Raw genomic sequence first — 23,278 nt, 5'->3', positions numbered from 1 at the left:
TAGAGGAAGAAAGCCCTCAAAAAATAACACCTCCCACAGCACAATTTGAAAAAGTATAACAAAAATCTTTATTCAACATTAGGTATTATAATAATCATAATACCGATGATTCAAAAAAAAAATAATAAAACCATTTAAAAAACAAGCAAATATTCCAACATGATCCCTGCTGCATATGAAACAATCACTCTAAATGCAATACAGTATATTGTATAATGACACAATGCTGCTGTCAGATATAAAACCCCACAGTAGGCTCAATATTGAGCCCAACAGGGGGAGAACCCGGGTTCAGTATACAACCTAGTGTGATGCAAGACCAATAAACAACACCTGTGCAATGAAACCTAAAAAATAAACACATGAATAAATATCACATATATAAATGTATAAGATGAAGTGCACAATTGCTATCCAGATATACAATTCTAATAGTGATAAGATGCCTAGCAGAAACTTGAGGCAAAGGAGCAGCCCATAGGAAAAAGAGCATAAAGTGGAGTAGTGCAAAAAATAGGAGATACTTAGCCCAGAAATGGTGAAGTTAATCTTAGCAGCACAGCAGGGAACAAGGAATCCCCTTTGTGAACTTAGCCTAACTTTTGGACACTAGTTTTGTAGATATTGTATATAAACAATGTTTTTGGTTGTTTTCAAAGTGTTTTAATTTGTTTTAAACAACTCACAACAGGTAATACAACATGTAACAACACAAATATGTAATAACCAAAACAGTGCAGTTAATTTTGTACATGGAGACAACTTCGTATGTATGAAACATAACTCGGTTCCCTTCTAAGTATGGCACTGTCTGTACAGTGAGGCACAAACTGAGGGGGGTGCCTTTTACAACTTTAGTCGTATTCCACCTGTCACAGTGGCATGTTTTGATAGAAGAAAAGAATGAAAACAATAAAAAAAAATGAGAAAACACAGAGTTTACAGATGTAAACAGTTAATTGGGTCCTACTTACATTATGAAAATTGCCTCAAAAAGGATGAGCAAAAACCATGTTTCCTTGGAAAACTCTGGGATGAAATACATGCTTGTATCTTGCCAAATTGTTGAAATTTCTCCTCTGTATACCAGGTCTTTCCCTTCTTCTTTTCTATGTCCTTTTACCTATCAGCACAGAAGAAACTGCACTTATAGTGTTTTGCTATAAGCTAGTGACGTCCCCTCTAGGAGGAGCTCCATGAGGGAGAGGTCAGAGGCACAGTATGTACGTGCTAAGTTGTCATATATACATGGCTAATGGCTATGTATTACCACACACACAGAGCAAGGAGAGATAAGGGAGAGGGGGAGGGAAGGGTACAAGTATATTCCATGTTGCAATGCTTTGTACTTCACCTATATGAAACACATTTGTTTTACCAATGAGTAGATTACAAGCAAGGGCATATATGTTTACTATTGAAAAACTTTCACACCGACACATTGTAACGGCAGAGCCAGGTCATCCACAAGGCAATTCTTTGCAGCTGCCTATGGCCTAGAGAGGGTATAGGGGCCTGGTGGATGCTAGCTCCCATCAAATCTTGTAGCTGGTATTTCATATCCCAAGCATCACCTTAACAGTTCAGGTTTCATAAATGAGTCACATATGGTGATAACACGTTAGCATTGATTGCTCCAGCTAGGCATATCTACACTGAAAGTCACCAAGGACAAAGGCATGTTGCAGTAAGAAAGATCAATAAACAGTATGTGGCCTCAGATGTACCGCAAACACCTTTCTGATCTCAGTTCTAAAAAACGTGGAAACGAGTTAGAAACTCTTGGAGGGTTTATTGCTGTCTGTGTCTTCACTGGAGATATGTTTCTACTTTCTGTCCCTCCGACCTTTGCGGCTTCAATATGAAAACTGGTTGGAACTTGGTTGAGGTGACCGTTCCTAGCAGCCTTGGCCGAAAACCAAATGTGAGGTCAGGCGTACCCTGAGCCTTATGAGGCTCGATTCACACTTAGCTGCGTTGCGTTGAGTTGCATTGCAACATGCTTATTTCAATAGGATGCAGCGCGTCACATCTAAGTGTAATTCCAGCCTTAAAGATGTAGAACACCAGATCTTTAAAGGACAACTGTAACTAGAGGGATTTGGAGGCTGCCATATTTACTTCCTATTAAACAATACCAGTTACCTGGCTATCCTGCTCATCCTCTGCCTCACTTCAGTTGTCCTTTAAACAACAGCAACTCCCAAGTGCATTGTTTCCCTCCATACCTCTCACCCCAAACTTTGGTAATGATGACAATTGGGAAAGGAGGGGGGTGGGGGTGTCTCTGGGTTAAATATTTACCTGATCAGCCCAAGTGATCAGAGGGGGGAGAACACTTAGGTATGCCTGTTTACAGAAGGACATGATCTCTAAATATACATACTAACCTTTCTAGCTAACACACAAAAAAAACCTTTGCTTAACATGTGTTGCTCTTCCTATTAGCTAAATGCTACCTGGGTGAGCTCAGTGCCCTAATTTTTGGCGTAGTGCCCCTTTAATCCCCGTCCATTACTTTCTTTCATTATTTAACATCACACCTTTTTCTGTTTCTTTCACATTTGCCCTTCCTTATTCCCAGAGGATCTTTTAGGAACTGTACTATTATGGACTTTAAGTGGTTTATTTCCTGAAGTCCTCCTAGACTAGCAAATCCTATTCATTCCCAAATCCAATGAAATTGATGCAAACTTGCTCTAAAACATTTCCTACTTACCCCTAGCCTCCCAGTCTCCCCAACAACCCAGTGCACCCCCTTTGTTCTAAGTCTCCCAGTGTACCTCTCAAGTGTGTCCGCGGTCCCCCAGTGCACACTCATGGGGGTTGATTCACTAAACCGTAATAACTCAAATATCACACCTTATCAAAGATATCACACCTCATCAAAGTTGACGCGCCTTATCAGAGTAGCATAGCGAGCGCTACGAACCCCCAGGGGATCAGGGCAGGACAATTGCCATTGCCAATTAGCAGGCATAAGTTCGTAGCACTCGCTATGCTACTCTCATTATTATTATTATTATTATTAATGTATAAAGCGCCAACATATTCCGTGGCGCTGTACAATGTAAGAAAACAAACAAGGGATACATAATGATATAGACAATGATATACATCAAATATGAACACTGATACAAGATACAGCACTGCTGATTACAATTTGATTTAACATGATGACTAAAATGTATAAATGTCTAACAGTGCGTAAGCAATTAAATTAATAACATTCCATGACACAAAAGGGTGAGAGCCCTGCACTTGGGAGCTTACAATCTAAAGGAATGGGGTGGAAAGAAGAGGTGGGGAAGTATACAGTATATGTACAGGCAGTGCGTAATTAGGTTATTTAGTGGGTGCATGGCCTAAGCTAGAGAATATGCTTGTCGGAAAAAGTGGGTTTTAAGGGAGCGTTTAAAGATTTCAAAGGTGGGAGAGAGGCGGATGTGTTGTGGAAGGGCATTCCAGAGGAGGGATGAGGCACGTGATAAGTCTTGTACACGTGAATGTGAGGAGGTAATTGCAGAAGAGGATAAAAGAAGCTCGTGTGCAGATCTGAGATTGCGGTTGGGTTGGTATCTGGAGACTACTGAGGAGATGTACAGGGGAGAGAGATTGTGGAGAGCTTTGTAGGTTAGGGTTAAGAGTTAGAACTGAATCCTCCCGTTAATTGGTAGCCAGTGAAGAGCTTGACAGAGAGGAGCAGCAGAGGAAGAACAAGAGGAGAGATGAATAAGTCGAGCAGCAGAGTTCAGTACAGAATTGAGCTGTGCTAGTCGGTTAGTTGGAAGTCCACCAAGCAATATATTGCAATAGTCCAATCGAGATATAAGAGCATGTACTAACATTTTGGTTGTGTCATGGGAGAGAAAAAGTCAGATACGTGCTATGTTTTTCAGTTGGAAATGGCAGGAGCTGGTTAGGGAGTTAATGTGAGGAGTAAATGAGAGAGAAGAATCAAATATTACCCCCAAGCACCGTGCTTTGGGAACTGATGTTATAGACGTGTTGTTAACATTTATTGTAATATCAGGCAAAGAGGTGGACAGGGATGGTGGAAAGACTAGTAGTTCAGTTTTATTCATATTAAGTTTAAAGAAGCGAGAGGACATGAAAGAGGAAATAGCGGACAGGCAGTCGGGAACCCGTGTGAGGAGGGAGTTAAGGTCTGGGGCCGAGAGGTACAGTTGTGTATCATCTGCATATAGGTGGTATTGGAATGTTAACTTTCATAAGGTGTGATATCTTTGATAAGGTGTGATGGGCTTGATTCACTAAACCGTGATAACTCAAATATCACACCTTATGAAAATATATCACACCTTATGAAAAGATATCACACCTTATGAAAAGATATCACACCTTATGAAAAGATATCACACCTTATCAAAGATATCACACCTTATCAAAGTTAACACACCTTATCAGAGGAGCATAGCGAGCGCAAACCCGCAGGGGCTTAGGGCAGGACGAGTGCCATTGCCAATTAGCAGGCATAAGTTAGTAGTGCTCGCTATGCTACTCTGATAAGGCATGTTAACTTTGATAAGGTGTGATATCTTTGATAAGGTGTGATATCTTTAATAAGGTGTGATCTTTGAGTTATCACGGTTTAGTGAATCAAGCCCGATTTCTTTGATAAAGTGTGATATTTGAGTTATCACGCTTTATTGAATCAAGCCCGATTTCTTTGATAAGGTGTGATATTTGATTTATCACGCATTAGTGAATCAAGCCCATAGTGTGTTCCTGTGCATAGCATTGCAGTGACCCCCCACCCATAGCAAACCTCACTTATCAGATTTTCCTCCACAGTCTCCTTCTTTTTAGTTTATCTGTATATACACAATTGTTTTTCCTGATCAGAGGCGTCTGGAGGTGTGGTATGGGCATGCCTTTTATTTATTTAATCTGCGCTAACAAACCCGCTAGCAGATCTGCAAAATGCTAGCAGATTTTGAAACACCTTTTCTTCTTTTTCTGTAGCGTTTCAGCTAGCATTTTGCGGTTTTGGGAAGCGTTTTTGGTGTAGTAGATTTCAGATATTGTTACAGTAAAGCTGTTACTGAACAGCTTCTGTAACAAAAACGCCTGCAAAACCGCTCTGAACTGCCGTTTTTCGGAGCGGTTTGCGTTTTTCCTATACTTAACATTGTGGCAGAAACGCATCCACAATCCAAAAAATGCCTCACCCCGGGAGTATGCGTTTCTGCAAAACGCCTCCCGCTCTGGTGTGACCCACCCTATTGAGATACATTGAGCAAGCGTATCCGCAGCCGCAAGCGGCTGCAGAAACGCTGAAAAAGCCGCTCGGTGTGCACCAGCCCTTAGAAAGTTATGATGTATGCACCACCTAAGGGACTGGGTAGTGATATTTAATCACAAGCAGGTTCTTTTAAGATCTTCAGTAATGTAGCAGCAGCAGCTCTGTTACCAGCAAAGCTGATAGCAAGTCTAAGCACAGATTACACTTGCAGACCTCATACCTGTTTAAGCTCCAGAACATGTGAACTATGTAAGAATCAGATTACATAATGACTAACACTTTCCAAGATAAATACATTACTACAGATAGTCCTCTACTTACAAATATCTTACCCATGCAAAGTTGTCCTCATTCATGTACAAATATTATAATGTTTTAATCTGTCTGATCAGATTGTGAAAATAAGCTCTCATGCTCCATAGAAGTGGTAAATTTGCCAATCAAAATTGGTTATGTGTGGGCACCCTAAAGGACATTAAAAACAACTATAAAAAATTTGCACAATGTGGTATATGCGCTCCTCCTAACACTTTTTATCCCGATGGACTTAGGGACATACAATGGGCATACAATGAGGGCCCAATTCAGGGCCTACAATTAATTGGCAGAACTGACACGTGGATTGCCGCCCAAATGGGTGAGTATATGTACCCTAAACAACAGAAGAGTAATTTCAGTGCGGCGCTCTACACCTGTCAGTCCACAGTGATCCCCTCACTCGTTGTAAACAATTAAAGTCCCGATTTGCACCAAAGTTCATATGTCATTATCCTAAATGGCAGAATGGCTTGAAGTTGTCGGAATCTTCTATTCGTTTTCAATATTGGCATGCAGTTAATACATTAGTAAGTATCACTCTCACCAGATGGATGGGCTGATTAATTACAGTCAGCATATACAGCGTTGTACAACAAGTATGAACCTTCGTATTCAGCCTCTTCCTCCTATTATAAGCTCAGACACAAGAAACAATACATAGCGTGATACTGTATAAGGGCTCAATGGCATACGTCCTCCACCAAAAGTGATAGCACCAATCCGTGGCAGGAAACGTGAACGACACCACCACTCTGTGTATCCACAGACAGTAAGATTCAAGGCTTACCAGATATTATGGCTGACCACAACAGTTCAGCAAACATGTTTTCCAGCAAGCTCCATATCCAAAACCAGCCAATTTCTCCCTTAACAAACTCAAATGAGAGGTATCATAGCGTAATTCCGTTTAATAAAAAGATTTAAAAGATAGTAATAAACTCACATTTAAAATCTAGAACATGCGCATGTAAATAAAAGTAGCATCAGGACGTCCTCACCACCGCCGCATAAGCGTCTCTTCTCTCACCACATGCGCATGTTCTAGATTTTAAATGTGAGTTTATTACTATCTTTTAAATCTTTTTATTAAACGGAATTACGCTATGATACCTCTCATTTGAGTTTGTTAAGGGAGAAATTGGCTGGTTTTGGATATGGAGCTTGCTGGAAAACGTGTTTGCTGAACTGTTGTGGTCAGCCATAATATCTGGTAAGCCTTGAATCTTACTGTCTGTGGATACACAGAGTGGTGGTGTCGTTCACGTTTCCTGCCACGGATTGGTGCTATCACTTTTGGTGGAGGACGTATGCCATTGAGCCCTTATACAGTATCACGCTATGTATTGTTTCTTGTGTCTGAGCTTATAATAGGAGGAAGAGGCTGAATACGAAGGTTTATACTTGTTGTACAACGCTGTATATGCTGACTGTAATTAATCAGCCCATCCATCTGGTGAGAGTGATACTTACTCATGTATTAACTGCATGCCAATATTGAAAACGAATAGAAGATTCCGACAACCTCAAGCCATTCTGCCATTTAGGATAATGACATATGAACTTTGGTGCAAATCGGGACTTTAATTGTTTGCAAGGAGTGAGGGGATCACTGTGGACTGACAGGTGTAGAGCGCCGCACTGAAATTACTCCTCAACTATAAAAAATTGACCATATGCTCTTCAGGGCCCTTTCACACAGGAGCGGTGCATTGCGGCAACTTACTGCACTGCTACTGCAGGGCAATGAAAGTCTATGGGTGCTTTAATATTACCTGCTGAAGTGCTCAATCTGACGTGCTTCCAAAACTATGTTAGCGCGCGTATCTGCGTCGACGTGCGGTGGACCGGAAGTCATGTAAGTATATGGCGATGCAGGGATTTTAAAAATGTTGGCAGCAGTGGTGCATTTGTATTATTATTTTATATTGTTTATTATTGTATATTATTATTATTTTATATTTTTGTATATTTTTACAATACGCTTCCGCGCACTTCCGTATACATGAAACAGGAAGTGACCGCAAGCGCGCATCACTTCCTGCTTGGACAGATGCCAGGCAGGGAATACCATATAGTAATACAGTATTCCCCGAAGGCCTGTTTTTGGCGGTGCAGTTTCGGTTCTTTCCCGTCAATCTGATCGGATTGGTTAGGGGATTTTTGTCCATTAATGGTCCCAAAAGATCATTTATGATCATTTAGGTTCATGAGAAGAATTGTTCGTAATCAATCATTAGGCAAATTGTATCATTAGTGGCCACCTTTACACTGCAGGGTGGCCTACTGAGCCACTAATTAGTGGCTGCAGCTCTCAAGCGCTTTGAGTCTAACAGGAGAAAAGCTCTATACACATGTTATTATTATTATTATTACATACACAACAATCAATTCTCAAAGATTTAGAAGTCCTTGGACCTGATGTAGTAAAGTCCAGTAAAGGTACCTAGTAGCTACCGTAGTAATGCGTGCATTGCTACAGTAAGGCCTCGTTCACACTATACGCGCTACCCTGCGCATTTTGGCACCGCGAGTAGTATGCGATCAGCAAGAACATCTGAAGTGCATAGAGAGCACTTCTGACGCTCTGACTATGCGCCCTGCACAGCAGTGGGATGCACTATCACACTGTTGCACGCATTTTTTGCCAAAGTGCATCGCTGACCTCATTTACTGTAATGAATGGGATCAGCAGCACAACGCACAGCAACGCAGATGGCGTGCAATCAGGTGTGCTTGTGTCCCCAACGAGGTCTAACTCGTATTATGCCATGCAGTACCATAGCAGCATGTAAATTAACTTTAACCAGGTAACGCATGTGGCACAAAGGGCCTGAGCCCACTAACGCAGTTGTGTCTGCTTTTCAGTTACACATCAATGTTACAGATGCAGAAAAGTGGACAGAAGTGGGCACAACTGCGTTAGTGGGCTCAGGCACTAAGGGTTAGAGACCCATTCTTCCCCATTCTTCCCCTGCGCTAGTGAAGGGAAGACCCATTCTTCTCCCTGCGCATGGCAACTTTACTGGACTTTATTGCATTAGGCACCTTGGCTGAATTTGGGGATTCTGATTAATTATATGTATATAATACTGCATGTTGCAGGTGTATCTCTAGTTACAGAAAAACAACTATTGGTTCCACATGACCTGGTGGAAATCCAATTGCCTATTATGATTAGAAATTGTTTTAATACAGTCCTGATATGTTAATCTTACTACTGCTGTAACAGTGTCTGTTCTTATCTTGCTCTTTCAAAAACAGGTATGCACTGCTGGCTGTGTAACTATTATACTGTATATTGTTGGAACAACTTTCTTTACACTCTAGCTGCTAAAATTGTTATATGAGTCCTTTGACTTTACAGAGACCATCAAAAGCAGTCATTTTTCATGTTGGGCCAGTAAAAAGAGGACAGAACACTTCCACGCACGTTTTTTGACCATTTGTGGCCCTGGGACCCTGTCTTGACCATTATCCAGGCTTTCCACAACTTAGGTAAATATCGTTTTCTTTAACCATTTCCGCCGCCCGGACGTGAAGCTCACGTCCGGGCGTCAGCTCTGCAGCGCTCCCGCGCTTGGGCGCGCTACCGCCCACGATCGCTGGCGCGCCCCCGCAATTGCGGGCGCGCACCCGCGTCCCCGTTGTGTCCCCCGGTAGCCCTGGGATCAGTGATCACCGATCCCTTTCCCCCGCAGAAAAAACGAAGCACTCACCTTAGCGAAAAGTACAAGGAGGGTAACCAAAAACGAAGGTGGCCATCTTGTGGCCAAATAGTAAAACTACAGCTACACATTTTTTACAATACAATTTACACATACACATATAACAACATTAAAAAAAAATGTATGTCCCACACCAAAATATTACACAAATAAATTTTTTAATTGGGAAAAAAAAAATTACTAAAAAACTAAAAAAAAAAAAAAAAAGACATAAATAGTTACCTAAGAGTCGGAACTTTTTAAATATGCATTTTAAGTGGGTATACTACAAACATTTTTTAAATTATAAGCTTGTAAATAGTGATGGACGCAAAACGGAAACAATGCACCTTTATTTCTAAATAAAATATTGGCGCCATACATTGTGATAGGGACAAAATTTAAATGGTATAATAATCGAGACAAACGGGTAAATAAAATACATAGGTTTTAATTATGGTAGCGTGGATTATTTTAAAGCTATAATGGCCGAAAACTGAGAAATAATGAATTTTTTCCATTTTTTTCTTATTAATCCTGTTTATATGCATTTATGGTAAAGTGGCTCTTAGCAAAATGTACCACCCACAGAAAGCCTAATTAGTGGCGGAAGAAAGATATAGATCAATAAATTGTGATAAGTAGTGATAAAGTTATTAGCGAATGAATAGGAGGTGAAAATTGCTCCGATGCATAAGCGTATATGTTATACGCTATAGCAGCATGATATAGTGGCTGGGAACGCGGAGAATCACTGGTGTTCCCAGCCTGTCGGCGGCTGTCGCCGAACCCGGAAGTAGCTGCCGGCGGGGACAGGAGGATCGGAGCGAGGCTACGAGGGCACCATACAGCTTCAGGGGGCTGAGGGATGCCCCGGGTAAGTAAAAATCTTTTTTTTATTTTTGACTTAAAGAGACTCCGTAACGAAAATTGCATCCTGTTTTTTATCATCCTACAAGTTCCAAAAGATATTCTAATGTGTTCTGGCTTACTGCAGCACTTTCTGCTATCACAGTCTCTGTAATAAATCAATGTATCTTTCCCTTGTCAGACTTGTCAGCCTGTGTCTGGAAGGCTGCCAAGTTCTTCAGTGTTGTGGTTCTGCTATGAACTCCCACTTCCAGGCCCCTCTCTGCACACTGCCTGTGTGTTATTTAGTATTAGAGCAGCTTCTCTCTTCTCTCTTATCTTTTACAAGCTGGATAATTCGTCCTCTGAGCTGGCTGGGCTTTCACATACTGAGGAAATTCAGACAAGGGCAAAGCTGTTTGCAGGAAGAAAAGAGCAGCCTGAAACTTCAGTGCATGAGAACAGGGGGAAAGAAACACACAAATGATCTCTTGAGATTCAAAAGGAAGGGTGTATACAGCCTGCCTGTGTATGGATGCATTTTCTATGTGTGGACATACTGTACATCAACCTACTTCCTGTTTTGGTGGCCATTTTGTTTGTTTATAAACAAACTTTTTAAAACTGTTTTTAACCACTTTTAATGCGGCGGGGAGCGGCGAAATTGTGACAGAGGGTAATAGGAGATGTCCCCTAACGCACTGGTATGTTTACTTTTGTGCGATTTTAACAATACAGATTCTCTTTAAGTATCCCTTTAAGTAACAACTACACTAAATAAGTGCTCTAATAGTGTACTATTGACCAATTCTAGCATTTTAATCTTAGTTCTTCCACTTCCTTATATCCTTTGACTTTTATGTTTCTTCTGCGTTATTTAACAGGCTGTAAAGATGTCCCACCAAGAAAGTGGGGAGGATGGGAGAGGTGTAGAGAGAAAAAGTCTATTGGAGGAAGTTAACTTGGCAATATTATTATTCATTAGTAGACAATTGACCTCTTTTTTTGCATTTGCTACAGTGTATATTGTTGACATATACACTATTACACTATTTATTAAATAATACACAGTCAGTTCTTTAATTGACTAGATACCTTAAATACCTCAATACAAAAATTATTGAACTCAAAATTAAAACATATAATATATAAAACTTAAATATATAAAACGTATAGAACTCACTAACAAATAGTTACGTTCAGTCTAGTTGTGTTAGTGACAGATACATTCGGGAAATGTACAAAAAATGAACTTTGTTTGCCCACTAGTGGTCAAATCATGCAGTACAGCAAACACAATGAACAAAATACTTGGTCCTTTGGAAGATATTGTAGCTTCAATAAAGGGGTGTTATAAAAGGTCAATATGACAAAAAATATATAAAAAATAACAATGCAAAGTGTATACATACATAAATTTGTTCTAGAGCAATTTCATTGTAAATGTACTTCCTAGGCAGCTGTCAATTACAGTAGCCTTCATAATCTGATGGCTCTGAACCACTTGCCAACAGGTATTATTGGACTGGTCATGAAGGTTTCTCAAGGTTTCCTTTATTTTTCATAAGCACTTTCTGGCAAGGACTTATACAAAGATGGCAGCTTGCCTCTCTATTCATGCGCCACTATCCTGGCTGTTGGACTGTGCTACTGCCATTCAGGGCATTGAAGGAGTGCTTCTGAAAATAAAGGAAACATTGAGAATCCTTCATGAGTAAATGTACTAGTCCAAAACTTGGCAGAAAAAGTTTCAGAGGCATCAGATTATAGTAACTACTGTTAAAGCGGCCAGTACAATATTTTCTACTGATGCAATCGTTCAATCAGATTTTTACAATCAATCGACAAGAAAATCAACATATATTCTATGGTTGATTGGAATACAGAATTTTGTCGATCAGAATGTTGAATTTTACATATTGTTACGTTGACCTTTTTATGGAAACAATAGATAATTACCTTCCAATTACTTACGATCACGCAAAACTGATCAAATGATTGCACTGTACTGTTAATGAGCACCTTTAGTGACAGCTACATAGGAAGTAAAAAAGTTTGCAGCGCTTTCACTCTTGGATAAATGTGTGTATGTGTATACAAGTTATATTTGTATTTTACAATTTTTTAGTATGGTGCCTCTCTACCTCAGCTACATTGGCCCTGATTCACAAAGCAGCAGTAAGATTGCTGTGCCCACCAATTTTATCCTTACTTCCAATGACAGAGTCGCGAGCATTGCCTACTGTGTTTCCCTAAAAATAAGACAGTGTCTTATATTAATTTCTGCTCCAAAAAATGTGCTTGGGCTTTTTCAGGGGATGTCTTATATTTGTATCAGGAAATGCCTCTCAGCAGAACATTTCATGTTCCTTTGAACTGTGCTGTTCCTGTGCTGTGTCCTCCTGCCTTCCCCAATGTGCTGCCTCTGCTGGATCTGAAGGTATGCTACTGTATTGATCAGGCACCTGCTCTGTCATCCCTACACACAGATGATAACCTTGCTGTATGCTGGGATGACAGGACCGGTACCCGATCAGAACTGTAACAGTGTGTCCCTGCTTGCTGGCCACCTCTTCCTCCTCTTTAACCTCCACTAGGGCTTATTTTTGGGGCAGGGCTTATATTTCGAGCATGCTCAAAATTCCACCTAGGGCTTATTTTAGGGAAAAATGGTAATTACCCTGCATTACCCTAGCAATGCTCGCATTACTTACATAACATGGGTTGTGCTAATTAGACAATGTGCACTACTGTGTCAAGAAGCCCTCCCTGGGGTCCAGTCTCCTCTTTGCTACTCTCCCATGCAGTGACGGCAGCCGGAATCGATGCCACAGAAAGTATGGTCTCACCTCTCCTTGTTCCAATGACGTTTGCCACTCTGCTCTGACCAGCACTCCATCCAGCCTTCAAAGGCCGCAAGTACTGGGTCCTAGCTTGATGTAATCAAGCCAGGACCTGGTGCATGGGGCAGTATGAGACTGGATGGAATGCTGGCATGGGAGCTGGAACTGGGAGACGTGAGTTCTTACCGATCATGCTTCCTGCTGCTGATCTCTGCATAGGGAGGAGGAGGAACCACTAGACTACCAGGGAATGGGATGCCTATAAGAAAAGGAAGGGGGGCAACTACCGGGGTATCATATTCAAGGGGAAGGTGGACCACTAGACTACCAGGGAGCCCTGCATAAGGGAGGGGAGACCACTAGACTACCAGGTAAGTCTATGAGGGAAAGGTGGGACCTTTAGACCACCAGGAGGAAACAGAGGCCATCCGTAGATGTTGGTACCTTAGCAAATACCGCGGTGTCATTTTTTAAGTTGGTCCTGTATGGGCCGCAACTAGAGTAAGTGGGCAACCTTTGAACAGGCTCTAGTTGAGCTGTGCATGCACAGTAGCACAGTGCCACCACTCTATCTGTTCTCCCTGCATTCTCATGATCGCAATGAATGCAGGAAGTACAGAAAGAGGGGTGGGACTGAGCTACTGCGCATGCGTGACTCATCTAGTCACAGCCTACACTGGAGCAATTTAAAAGATGACAGACCCTCTTGGTAGAAAACCGACACTGCAGTAACTATTTTCTAAAAGTGCTGACACCTATGGATGGCCTCTGTTTCCCCCAGGCTTTTTGTCTCAATACTCCTGTAAGGGAGGGGGACCATTAGTCCCTAGGTTCTCAACATATGGTATGTGTACCCCATGAAGCACTTTAGTAGGCCTTAATAGGTACTTGAGCTTGTCATAGTCAATGTATGTATACAGTAAGTTTTGAGACTAAAAAAAATGATAAATTATATATAAATAAGTCTGATTAAGGATTAATAGCTAATTGAAAGCATGAATGTCTAAAAAGCATGTATTCACAATAATGGAGTACACCCAGGCCCGGATTTACATCACAGGAGCCAATAGGCACAGATGTCCTGGCATCCTAAACTTCACCCTCCAGGAACCCATAACCCCCACTGACTCGCACCGCAAGTGTGCTTACTGTCCCAGCTGTCACTTCTCCCTTACCCATCATAGGTAGCTACAGGTGTCCATTAGCATTAGGTAGCCAGAGGTACCCTCAGTATTAAGTAGCTAGTGGTGCCCTTACTGAAGGGAGATCTTGTCAGTGGAATGCCAAGAGCCAGGTGACTAAACCCTCATTTACATTCTGCTCGGGACTCAGCATAGGGAAGGAGGAAGGCACTAGGAGAAGGGAGTGAGCCGCCCCTCCATCATCAGGCGCCTGTAGGCACGTGCCTACAGTGCATTATGGTAAATCCGGCCCTGAGTACACCTAACACATATAAATGCATCACAGGGTACTTGAGATGATGTTAACAGCAATAGGGACTCCTTGGCAAAGGCATTCAGTAATAAAGGGGGTTTTGCTGTTAAAATATTGAGAAACACAGCACTAGACTATCAGGGAGATCTGTATAAATCAGGAGAGACCTCTAGACTACCAGGGAAGTCTATAATGGAAGGGGGGAGACCACTAGCCCACCAAAAAGCATATTTAATGGGTAGGGGGGACCATTAGACCACCATGGAGGGCTAAATAAGGGAGGGGGCACTAAATTACCAGGGAGATCTATATAAAGGAGCCAGACCACTAGACTACCAGGGAAGTCTATAAAGAAAAGGGAGACCTCTAGATCACCAGGGAAACATATTTAAAGACAAAAGGCGCGTACACACACCGGATTCAATCAAACGACGGGTCGTCAGACCTGCCCGCGGGGCGGCCGTTCTGCCGACAGTTTCCCCGTGTGTACAGTCTGCCAGCAGGCTACTAAGAATGGTTTTGACCGATCTGCCGAGCGGATCGGTCAAAACCAGCCTTATCAGCCTGCCAACAGATTGCACAGATGGGGAAACTGTTGGCAGAGCGGCGGCCCCACTGGCGACCCATCGTTTGAATGAATCAGGCGTGTGTACGCGTCTAAACTGTAGTGAAAATAGCATAATAAATACAATTGTTTGTTTTACAATATTCATGTATACATTATTTAGTCAATGTTTGCCCGCTGTAAAATCTTTTCTCTTCCTGATTTACATTCTGAAATGTCTCACTGGTGGTGATATCTTTAGCCCTGCCAGGTGATCTGTGCGGATTGTTTGTTTACTGAGAGTTCTATGAAGAAAGGGGGTTACTGCTTGCTTGGCAGCTGGAAACAGCTGTTATTTCCCACAATGACAATCACAGATAGCAAACTGTCAGGACTATGGTCATGACATCACACTGTGGGAGGGGTTTCTCCACAATATCAGCCATACAGATGTTCCTGATGATCTATGGAAAGGTAAAGATTTCTCTTAAAAAAACAGGGTATAAGCTACTGATTGGGATGAAGTTCCGTCCTGGGTTAAAGTTCTTCTTTAAGGGGGCCACCAGAATACCAAGGAGTTCTATATAAGGGGGAGGATTGCTACACTATTGGAGAGAGCGCTATAAGCGAATAAGGGAAGAGGGAACCACTTGACTACTAGTGCCACTATAGGGGAGCGCAGGTAGGACTAAGTGGGGGCATATCACAAGGGCCACTGTAGGGGTCACAGCACATTGGCCATCTTAAGAGCTGCCCAGCATAGTGAGCAGTACAAAGGGCACACAGCACAGGGACCACTATAAGGGGGCTTTATAAGTAAAGGCACTGTAAGGGGAAGACTATGCCGGGCCTTCAAATAGGTGGATGCTTTAAAAGTAGTAAGTAAAGGTTACATGTGCAAATGGTACAAATAATAGGGTCACCATCATAGTGGGGATACAATGGTAATTATTACAATAAAAATAGTATTTGGCCAAGCCCCCTTTTCAGACTACTCCCATTATATAATTAAAATGACCAATGACCAGCCTTTAACCTCTTTTTTACCATTAATAATATTTTTTATTATATTTACAAAGTGGACCCGAACTCAGAATTTCCTCTCTGCTCTAAAGGATAAGCAACATCATAATAACTTTTAAAGAATAACATTTATTTGTTACAGCGGCTACAAATCCTGCAATAAATCTGCAGTATGTCTACCTGCTTTCATGGAAGCAGACATAGGGTTAACATCCTGCGCATATAAATTACCGTAGCTGCTCTGCCGCAATTCTTGAGCTGACACAGCTAAGAGATTAAATTACACTTGTGATTAGTCACAGATGAGAAGCAATTAGACAGGTTCAACTCTCTAAATACATACAGGATGCATTTCTCTTTGTTTTCCCTATGTCCTGTGCAAGAGTTCAGGTCCACTTTAAAGGTAAAAAAAAGTATGCACTGTAGTAAAAATATACTTTTTTAACTATGACTGCTTTATAATAGGGCTTAGTTCACTTTAGTAGCCTTTTGAAAAGTCATCACCATGTCTAACCCTCCAAATCCTTTTATGATGCTGGCACCCTCGTTATCTTAAGATATTGTTATCTGAATCTGCTTGGAAAACGTTATTTCTAGAAGACATCTGGTTGCTTTATTTGCAGAAATTTGGCTGAATCAAGGCCTAAGTGCGGGTGAAGAACCCAACCTGTAGTTGCATTTGAATGCATGGGGACATAAGTCAGTTAAAATAGCTCTAAAAGAGGGTCCCAAAAGGTTTGCTACTGTATTTCTATGTGTAAGGTAACTTTAGCATCTAAGGCTAAGTTTCGCCTAAGATGTTCTCCTGTGGAACCAAAACGACGCATGGGAGAGGAGGTGCTATAATGGTGGCATTGACCATTGCTAAGCGACCAAAGCACACAGAGCAGTGGAACTTTCCAGAAGCCCCGCGCGGCCTGTCAGAAGCTATTGCGCAAGCGCAGTGGGCAGAGCTTAGAGGGTGTAGCCGGAGGGAACTAGTTGAGACTAGTCAGAGTGCGCCAGAGAGAAGGGAGCGGAACTTAGCCCAAGTCAGGGGTTGCGGAGAGAGCGGGGAAGAGGCCAAGAGGAGGGCGTCCGCAGCAGTCACCCCAGAGAGCTTTAGAGGGGACCCGGCGGTAACGCAGCTACCTGAGCAGAGCAGAAAGACAGCAGCAACCAGGCCAGAAAGTGACTAGAGACCAGAGGCAGTGTATGCAGAGCTAATCTGAACTAACCCGGACAGAAAGGAAACCCGGCAGTCAGATGAGTATGGGCCCTAGTGCCAAACTGCAAGTTACAGTGTGTGTTCAGTTAGTAGCCAGTGTCCAGCGGAGGCTTGCTGAGATAGAAATATAGCAACCCAGAACTTGGAGAGGCCAGGTCTGTTCATTTTGCTGTTACCAAAGACTTTCTGTGTGCAAAAGGCCTTGAATATACCGAGACATTGGCCTCAATTCACTAAGCTTTATCAAACACTTTATCAAACATTTGATAATTTACCTCATGGGTAAAATCTAATTTTGAATTCACTAAGGTGTTATATATTTATCAAATGTTTTATCGATAGAATGTTCATTAAGTCTATAACACCTTAGTGAATTCAAATTTAGATTTTACCCATGAGGTAAATTATCAAACGTTTGATATAGTGTTTGATAAAGCTTAGTGAATTTAGGCCATTGTGTTGCTGATATAGTTGTTGCTGCCATCTAAAGTGAAGTAGTCTGCTTCTGACTAAGTAAAGCGTATTGAGTGTGAAGTCTTTGCTGTTACAAGAGACATTGGCCTCAATTCACTAGGATCATGTTGGAGATAATAAGGCAAGAGAAAACTTACCTCCGCACAGTGAGAGAGTTATCATATCTCTCCATTCCTTAACCACTTCCGGATTCCGGGTGGTTTGGCTGATCTGTGCTGCGGGGGCTCTTCAGCCCGCAGCACAGATCTGAAATCGTGCAGGGCGATCAGACCTCCCCCCTTTTTTCCCCACTAGGGGGATGTCCTGCTGGGGGGGTCTGATCGCCGCCGCGCTGCTGTGCCTAGCGGGGGGGGGGCTCCTCAAAGCCCCCCTCCGCAGCACTAGTCCTCCCTCTCCCGTCCCCTGTGTATGGCGCAGGACGGAAAGCCGTCCTGCGCCGGATAGGATAGGCTTTAGCCTATCAGATGCCGGTGATCCCCGGCCAATCAGAGGCCGGGGATCCCCGATCTCCTCTACGGCGCTGCTGCGCAGCAGCGCCGTATATATGTAAACACCGGGGAAGATCTTCCCCGCGTGTTTACATTTACCCTGCGAGCCGCAATCGGCGGCTCGCAGGGTGTTCACGGAGACACCCTCCGTGAACTGACATGGAACGGCCGCTCATACGAGCGGCCGTTTCCATGGAAACCACTTCAGGATTCAGGGGCGTAGTTAAGCGTACGCAGAATCCTGAAGTGGTTAAGTTACCTCCTCTGTCGTTGCTACCTCCTCTGTAGTTAATTTACCTCCTCTGTAGTTATTTTCAAACACAGTTAATTAACAGCCTGTCTTTAACTTTAGAATTCTTGAGTTATTTTAAGGATTGAAGCGTTATTTTAAAGACAGAAGAGTTAACTTTAGGTTTGCCTGAGGTAAAATGTTTCCTGAATAAGACATGCCTCATCACCCTGGTGATAACTCTAGAAACATTATTAAAGACAGGCGATAAGCTTAGTGAATTGAGGCCATTATCTGCTTCAATTAAGTACCCCGCTGAGCTGACACAGCCACCGCTTGGTTAAGGCCTGATTCAGAGACTGTGTGCCTGTCAAGTCTGTTTCAAGTCCAGAGTTAAAGTTCAAGTATTCTTCTGTGTTAAGTTACGAAGTGTTACAAAGAGAGTGATACAAGAAGTGAACCAAAGTGTGATTTATGCATATTACTTAATTACACGGTCCTAAAGAAACCAGAAACTACTAAGTTGTAAAGAGAACCAGTCAGTATTGAAGAGGATAAGTGAAAGAGGAGGAGTTGCATTGCGTCTTGTGATACTAAAGTGTGCTACAGTGAAAAGTGAACTGTCATCTGATCAAGATACAGAATTAACCTACTTGGATTACAAGTTTTGCATCAACTCTAAATTGGAGCTTATTCAGCCTAAAAGTCAAAGTGCACTAAAAGAGAGTTATATTGTGGGAGGGTGATTTGGGAAGCATAGCTGGGTGCATTGGTCACTTTTCTATTTTATTTTGTTTACTGTTATTTTCCTAACCTTTTTGTTCATTTGATTTATATTTTATTTTGTTTGTTATTTTGGGAGGCCCTATCCAGACAGGTGTGTTAAGAGTAAGGTGGGTTTGTGGTGAGATCTTATCAAGGGTAAAGAGTCTACGAGATCTTTGAGCAAGGTGAACATCCTTTTGGGATCATCCAACAAACTGTGCTACTATACAGTACCATCTTAAGAACTGTTACGAGTTCCCCCAAGGTTTTGCTGAGCAATATAGCTTGGACTTGGTTGCAATGAACTGAAAACTGTTTAGAAACTGAAATTGCTCAGTAGACATTCCCCTTCCCCAGCCCACGCCCCAACAGTGGTACTGTGGTGTAAACATGCTGTAAAGTGTTTGATTATTGTACAAGAAGACCTTTGTAGCTCAAATATCTTATATAATTTGTATGTAACTTAAACTTTTCATTCCGCAGCATTTACCGGTGCACCGTCTTTAAAGACTTCAGATTGTGTATTTTGACCTGTGATGTGCAAGGGAGGTGTATTGGGTTGTTGAAGTGTTACAGGTTGATTCAAACTGACAGTGACCATCAGTAGGTCGCAAATAAAACTTTGATAATTTCATCAGTCAGTGTCTGGTGGATTCCCCTCAGCCGGGGCCTGGTGCTAACATTTGAAATGGGTTACACTCCCAACTGTCCCTCTTTTGGAGGGACAGTCTCTCTTTGGGAGCCCTGTTCCACTTTCCTCCTCATTTGTAACTCTTTCAGGACTTTGTCCCTCTTTCTATGTAAATATATGTATTTCTCTACTAAAAAATGTACGGTATTTGAATTACTCTAAACTTTATTCCGATCCTTTAAATTGATATACAGTGGTGTGAAAAACTATTTGCCCCCTTCCTGATTTCTTATTCTTTTGCATGTTTGTCACACTTAAATATTTCTGCTCATCAAAAACCGTTAACTGTTAGTTAAAGATAACATAATTAAACACAAAATGCAGTTTTAAATGATGGTTTTTATTATTTAGTGAGAACAAAAACTCCAAATCTACATGGCCCTGTGTGAAAAAGTGATTGCCCCCCATGTTAAAAAATAACTTAACTTTGGTTTATCACACCTGAGTTCAATTTCTGTAGTCACCCCCAGGCCTGATTACTGCCACACCTGTTTCAATCAAGAAATCACTTAAATAGGAGCTATCTGACACAGAGAAGTAGACCAAAAGCACCTCAAAAGCTAGACATCATGCCAAGATCCAAAGAAATTCAGGAACAAATAAGAACAAAAGTACTGTAATTGAGATCTATCAGTCTGGTAAAGGTTATAAAGCCATTTCTAAAGCTTTGGGACTCCAGCAAACCACAGTGAGAGCCATTATCCACAAATGGCAAAAACATGGAACAGTGATGAACTGTCCAGGAGTGGACGGCCGACCAAAATTACCCCAAGAGCGCAGAGAAAACTCATCCGAGAGGCCACAAAAGACCCCAGGACAACATCTAAAGAACTGCAGGCCTCACTTGCCTCAATTAAGGTCAGTGTTCACGACTCCACCATAAGAAAGAGACTGGGCAAAAACGGCCTGCATGGCAGATATCCAAGGCGCAAACCACTTTTAAGCAAAAAGAACATTAAGGCTCGTCTCAATTTTGCTAAAAAAAACATCTCAATGATTGCCAAGACTTTTGGGAAAATACCTTGTGGACCGACGAGACAAAAGTTGAACTTTTTGGAAGGTGCGTGTCCTGTTACATCTGGCGTAGAAGTAACACAGCATTTCAGCAAAAGAACATCATACCAACAGTAAAATATGGTGGTGGTAGTGTGATGGTCTGGGGTTGTTTTGCTGCTTCAGGACCTGGAAGGCTTGCTGTGATAGATGGAACCATGAATTTTACTTTCTACCAAAAAAATCCTGAGGGAGAATGTCCGGCCATCTGTTCGTCAACTCAAGCTGAAGCGATCTTGGGTGCTGCAGCAGGACAATGACCCAAAACACACCAGCAAATCCACCTCTGAATGGCTGAAGAAAAACAAAATGAAGACTTTGGAGTGGCCTAGTCAAAGTCCTGACCTGAATTCTATTGAGATGTTGTGGCATAAACTTAAAAAGGTGATTCATGCTAGAAAACCTTTAAATAAAGCTAAATTACAACAATTCTGCAAAGATGAGTGGGCCAAAATTCCTCCAGAGCGCTGTAAAAGACTTGTTGCAAGTTATCACAAACGCTTGATTGCAGTTATTGCTGCTAAGGGTGGCCCAACCAGTTATTAGGTTCAGGGGGCAATTTCTTTTTCACACAGGGCCATGTAGGTTTGGAGGTTTTTTCTCACTAAATAATAAAAACCATTATTTAAAACTGCATTTTGTGTTCAATTATGTTATCTTTGACTAATAGTTAACGGTTTTTGATGAGTAGAAACATTTAAGTGTGACAAACATGCAAAAGAATAAGAAATCAGGAAGGGGGCAAAAAGTTTTTCACACCACTGTATTACTAATTTTAAAATATGAAGGAAATGAATTAGGATATAAATGACCAGTGTGGTTTGAATTATAAAACAACATATTTTTCTTATGAAATCTTTATGGTACGTGTGACTATGGGTGTGATGGGGCGTGATCAAGGGTGTGTCAGGGGCATGGCTTAAGTGTCCCTCTTTCTTATCTCAAAAAGTTGGGAGGTATGAAATAGCACTTGTTGTGAAGTGTGCATGTATGCCTATCGCTTACAACTGTGTGTAGATCTCGCCCGTCACAGCTAGGGTTAAAGCAAACCTGAACTGAAAATTAAAAGTCAATATAAACATACATGTCATACTTACCTCCTGCATGGTGTACTCATTGATCTCTATCTCCACTCTTGCGTCCCATTTGTCCACTGTGATCAATAGAACTTTCTGTCCTCAATTTTAAAAATAGGGATGACTCTGTAGCAGCTTCAGGGTCACCACTCCATTAACCTGTAATATTGCCCGGTTGAGCCATAGGGAAACATGGACAGGGCCGGTTGAAGCAACAATGGGGCCCCAGGGCAAAATAAACCTGGGGGGCCCCCCCAACAGATACCCCAATAACAAAAATCGACATTAAGGGACCTTTTTGCAGCTGGTATAATCAGGGTGTGAAGCCCCAATCGGTCGGAGCTCCACATTCTGGCTACCCCAGCCTGCATGGGGGACAAGGGGTTAAAAAGTTTCAGGAGGGGGGCCGCCACATAATTTTTTGTTTTTAATTCCCACACTCTAAACATAAAAAAAAATTGGGAAAATAGGAAAAAATGCCAAGGATCTTCATACAGCCATATTGCAGCTGTATAGCGATCCCTGGCAAAAGCGCTGCGGCTGCGTATAGACCCCCTGGAAACCCCGTCAGGAAATGTATTGCTCTTTCTTTTGATGCATGTAAAATTACACTACCGCTAGGTTTGCTACTAAAAGTGACATTTACCACATTTAAAAGTATACTTTTTTTCCTTCAAAACTTTAAAATCGATTTTCTCAAAAACTATAAGGTCTTTTTGAAAAATGTTTTTTTCCTCTTATTCCCAATCATCTCCTCAACATATCCTGCAAATTTAGGGTTTCTAGCATTTAAGGTGGATTTGCTATTAACCGTTAAAGTCGGCGGGTTTTTTAATGTGTATTTTTTTCCTTTAAAACTTTAAAATCAATTTTCTCAAATACTATAAGGTCTTTTTGAAAAAAATGTTTTTCCTCTTGTAGCCACTGGGGCCCCCAACAAGCTCTGGGGCCTTGGGGCAATTGCCCCCTTTGCCTCTATGGTAGCGCCGGCCCTAAACATGGATATTACCTTCCACATCAGCAGCATGGTGGTATAGTGGATAATACTCACTGTCGCCGTGCAGCGCTGGATCCCTGGTTCGGATCCCAACCAGGGCAATATCTGCATGGAGTTTGTATGTTCTCCCCGTGTCTGGATGAGTTTTCTCCAGGCACTCGTTTCTTCCCACATATCCAGAAGTATACAGGTAATTGGCTTCCCTCCTAAATTGGCCCTAGACTAAAATGGACACATTATTACCAATAGGACACTGCGCTGGTATATAATAAATCTATTGTACAACTGACAGGCACTGGGGGGAGGGGGGGGCGACA

At 41.9% G+C, this 23,278-nt stretch overlaps 1 protein-coding gene across 7 annotated transcripts in view; it reads right to left on the bottom strand.

Annotated features, from left to right (window-relative positions):
- The window catches only part of LOC137568123 (cytochrome P450 3A29-like), a 55,202-nt gene that overhangs the window by 29,999 nt on the left and 1,925 nt on the right, over positions 1–23,278 (bottom strand). For 2 of the 7 annotated variants that reach the window (XM_068278733.1, XM_068278734.1), the window contains exons 2-3: positions 23,016–23,183; positions 975–1,123 (exon numbers count right to left, since the gene is read on the bottom strand). In XM_068278733.1, coding sequence (XP_068134834.1) covers positions 975–1,123; positions 23,016–23,135 — 269 coding nt within the window. In that variant the 5' untranslated portion in view covers positions 23,136–23,183. Of the gene's footprint in view, positions 1–974; positions 1,124–21,985; positions 22,227–23,015; positions 23,184–23,278 lie in introns of those variants that run through there. The other 5 variants (XM_068278737.1, XM_068278739.1, XM_068278735.1 and 2 more) reach the window with 4 other exon arrangements.

This window comes from Hyperolius riggenbachi, chromosome 1 (genome assembly GCF_040937935.1).
Source record: "Hyperolius riggenbachi isolate aHypRig1 chromosome 1, aHypRig1.pri, whole genome shotgun sequence".
In the NCBI taxonomy this organism is placed as follows: Eukaryota; Metazoa; Chordata; class Amphibia; order Anura; family Hyperoliidae; genus Hyperolius; species Hyperolius riggenbachi.
The sequence above is the reverse complement of the archived record's forward strand: the minus strand, read 5'-3'. Positions and strand labels throughout refer to the sequence as shown.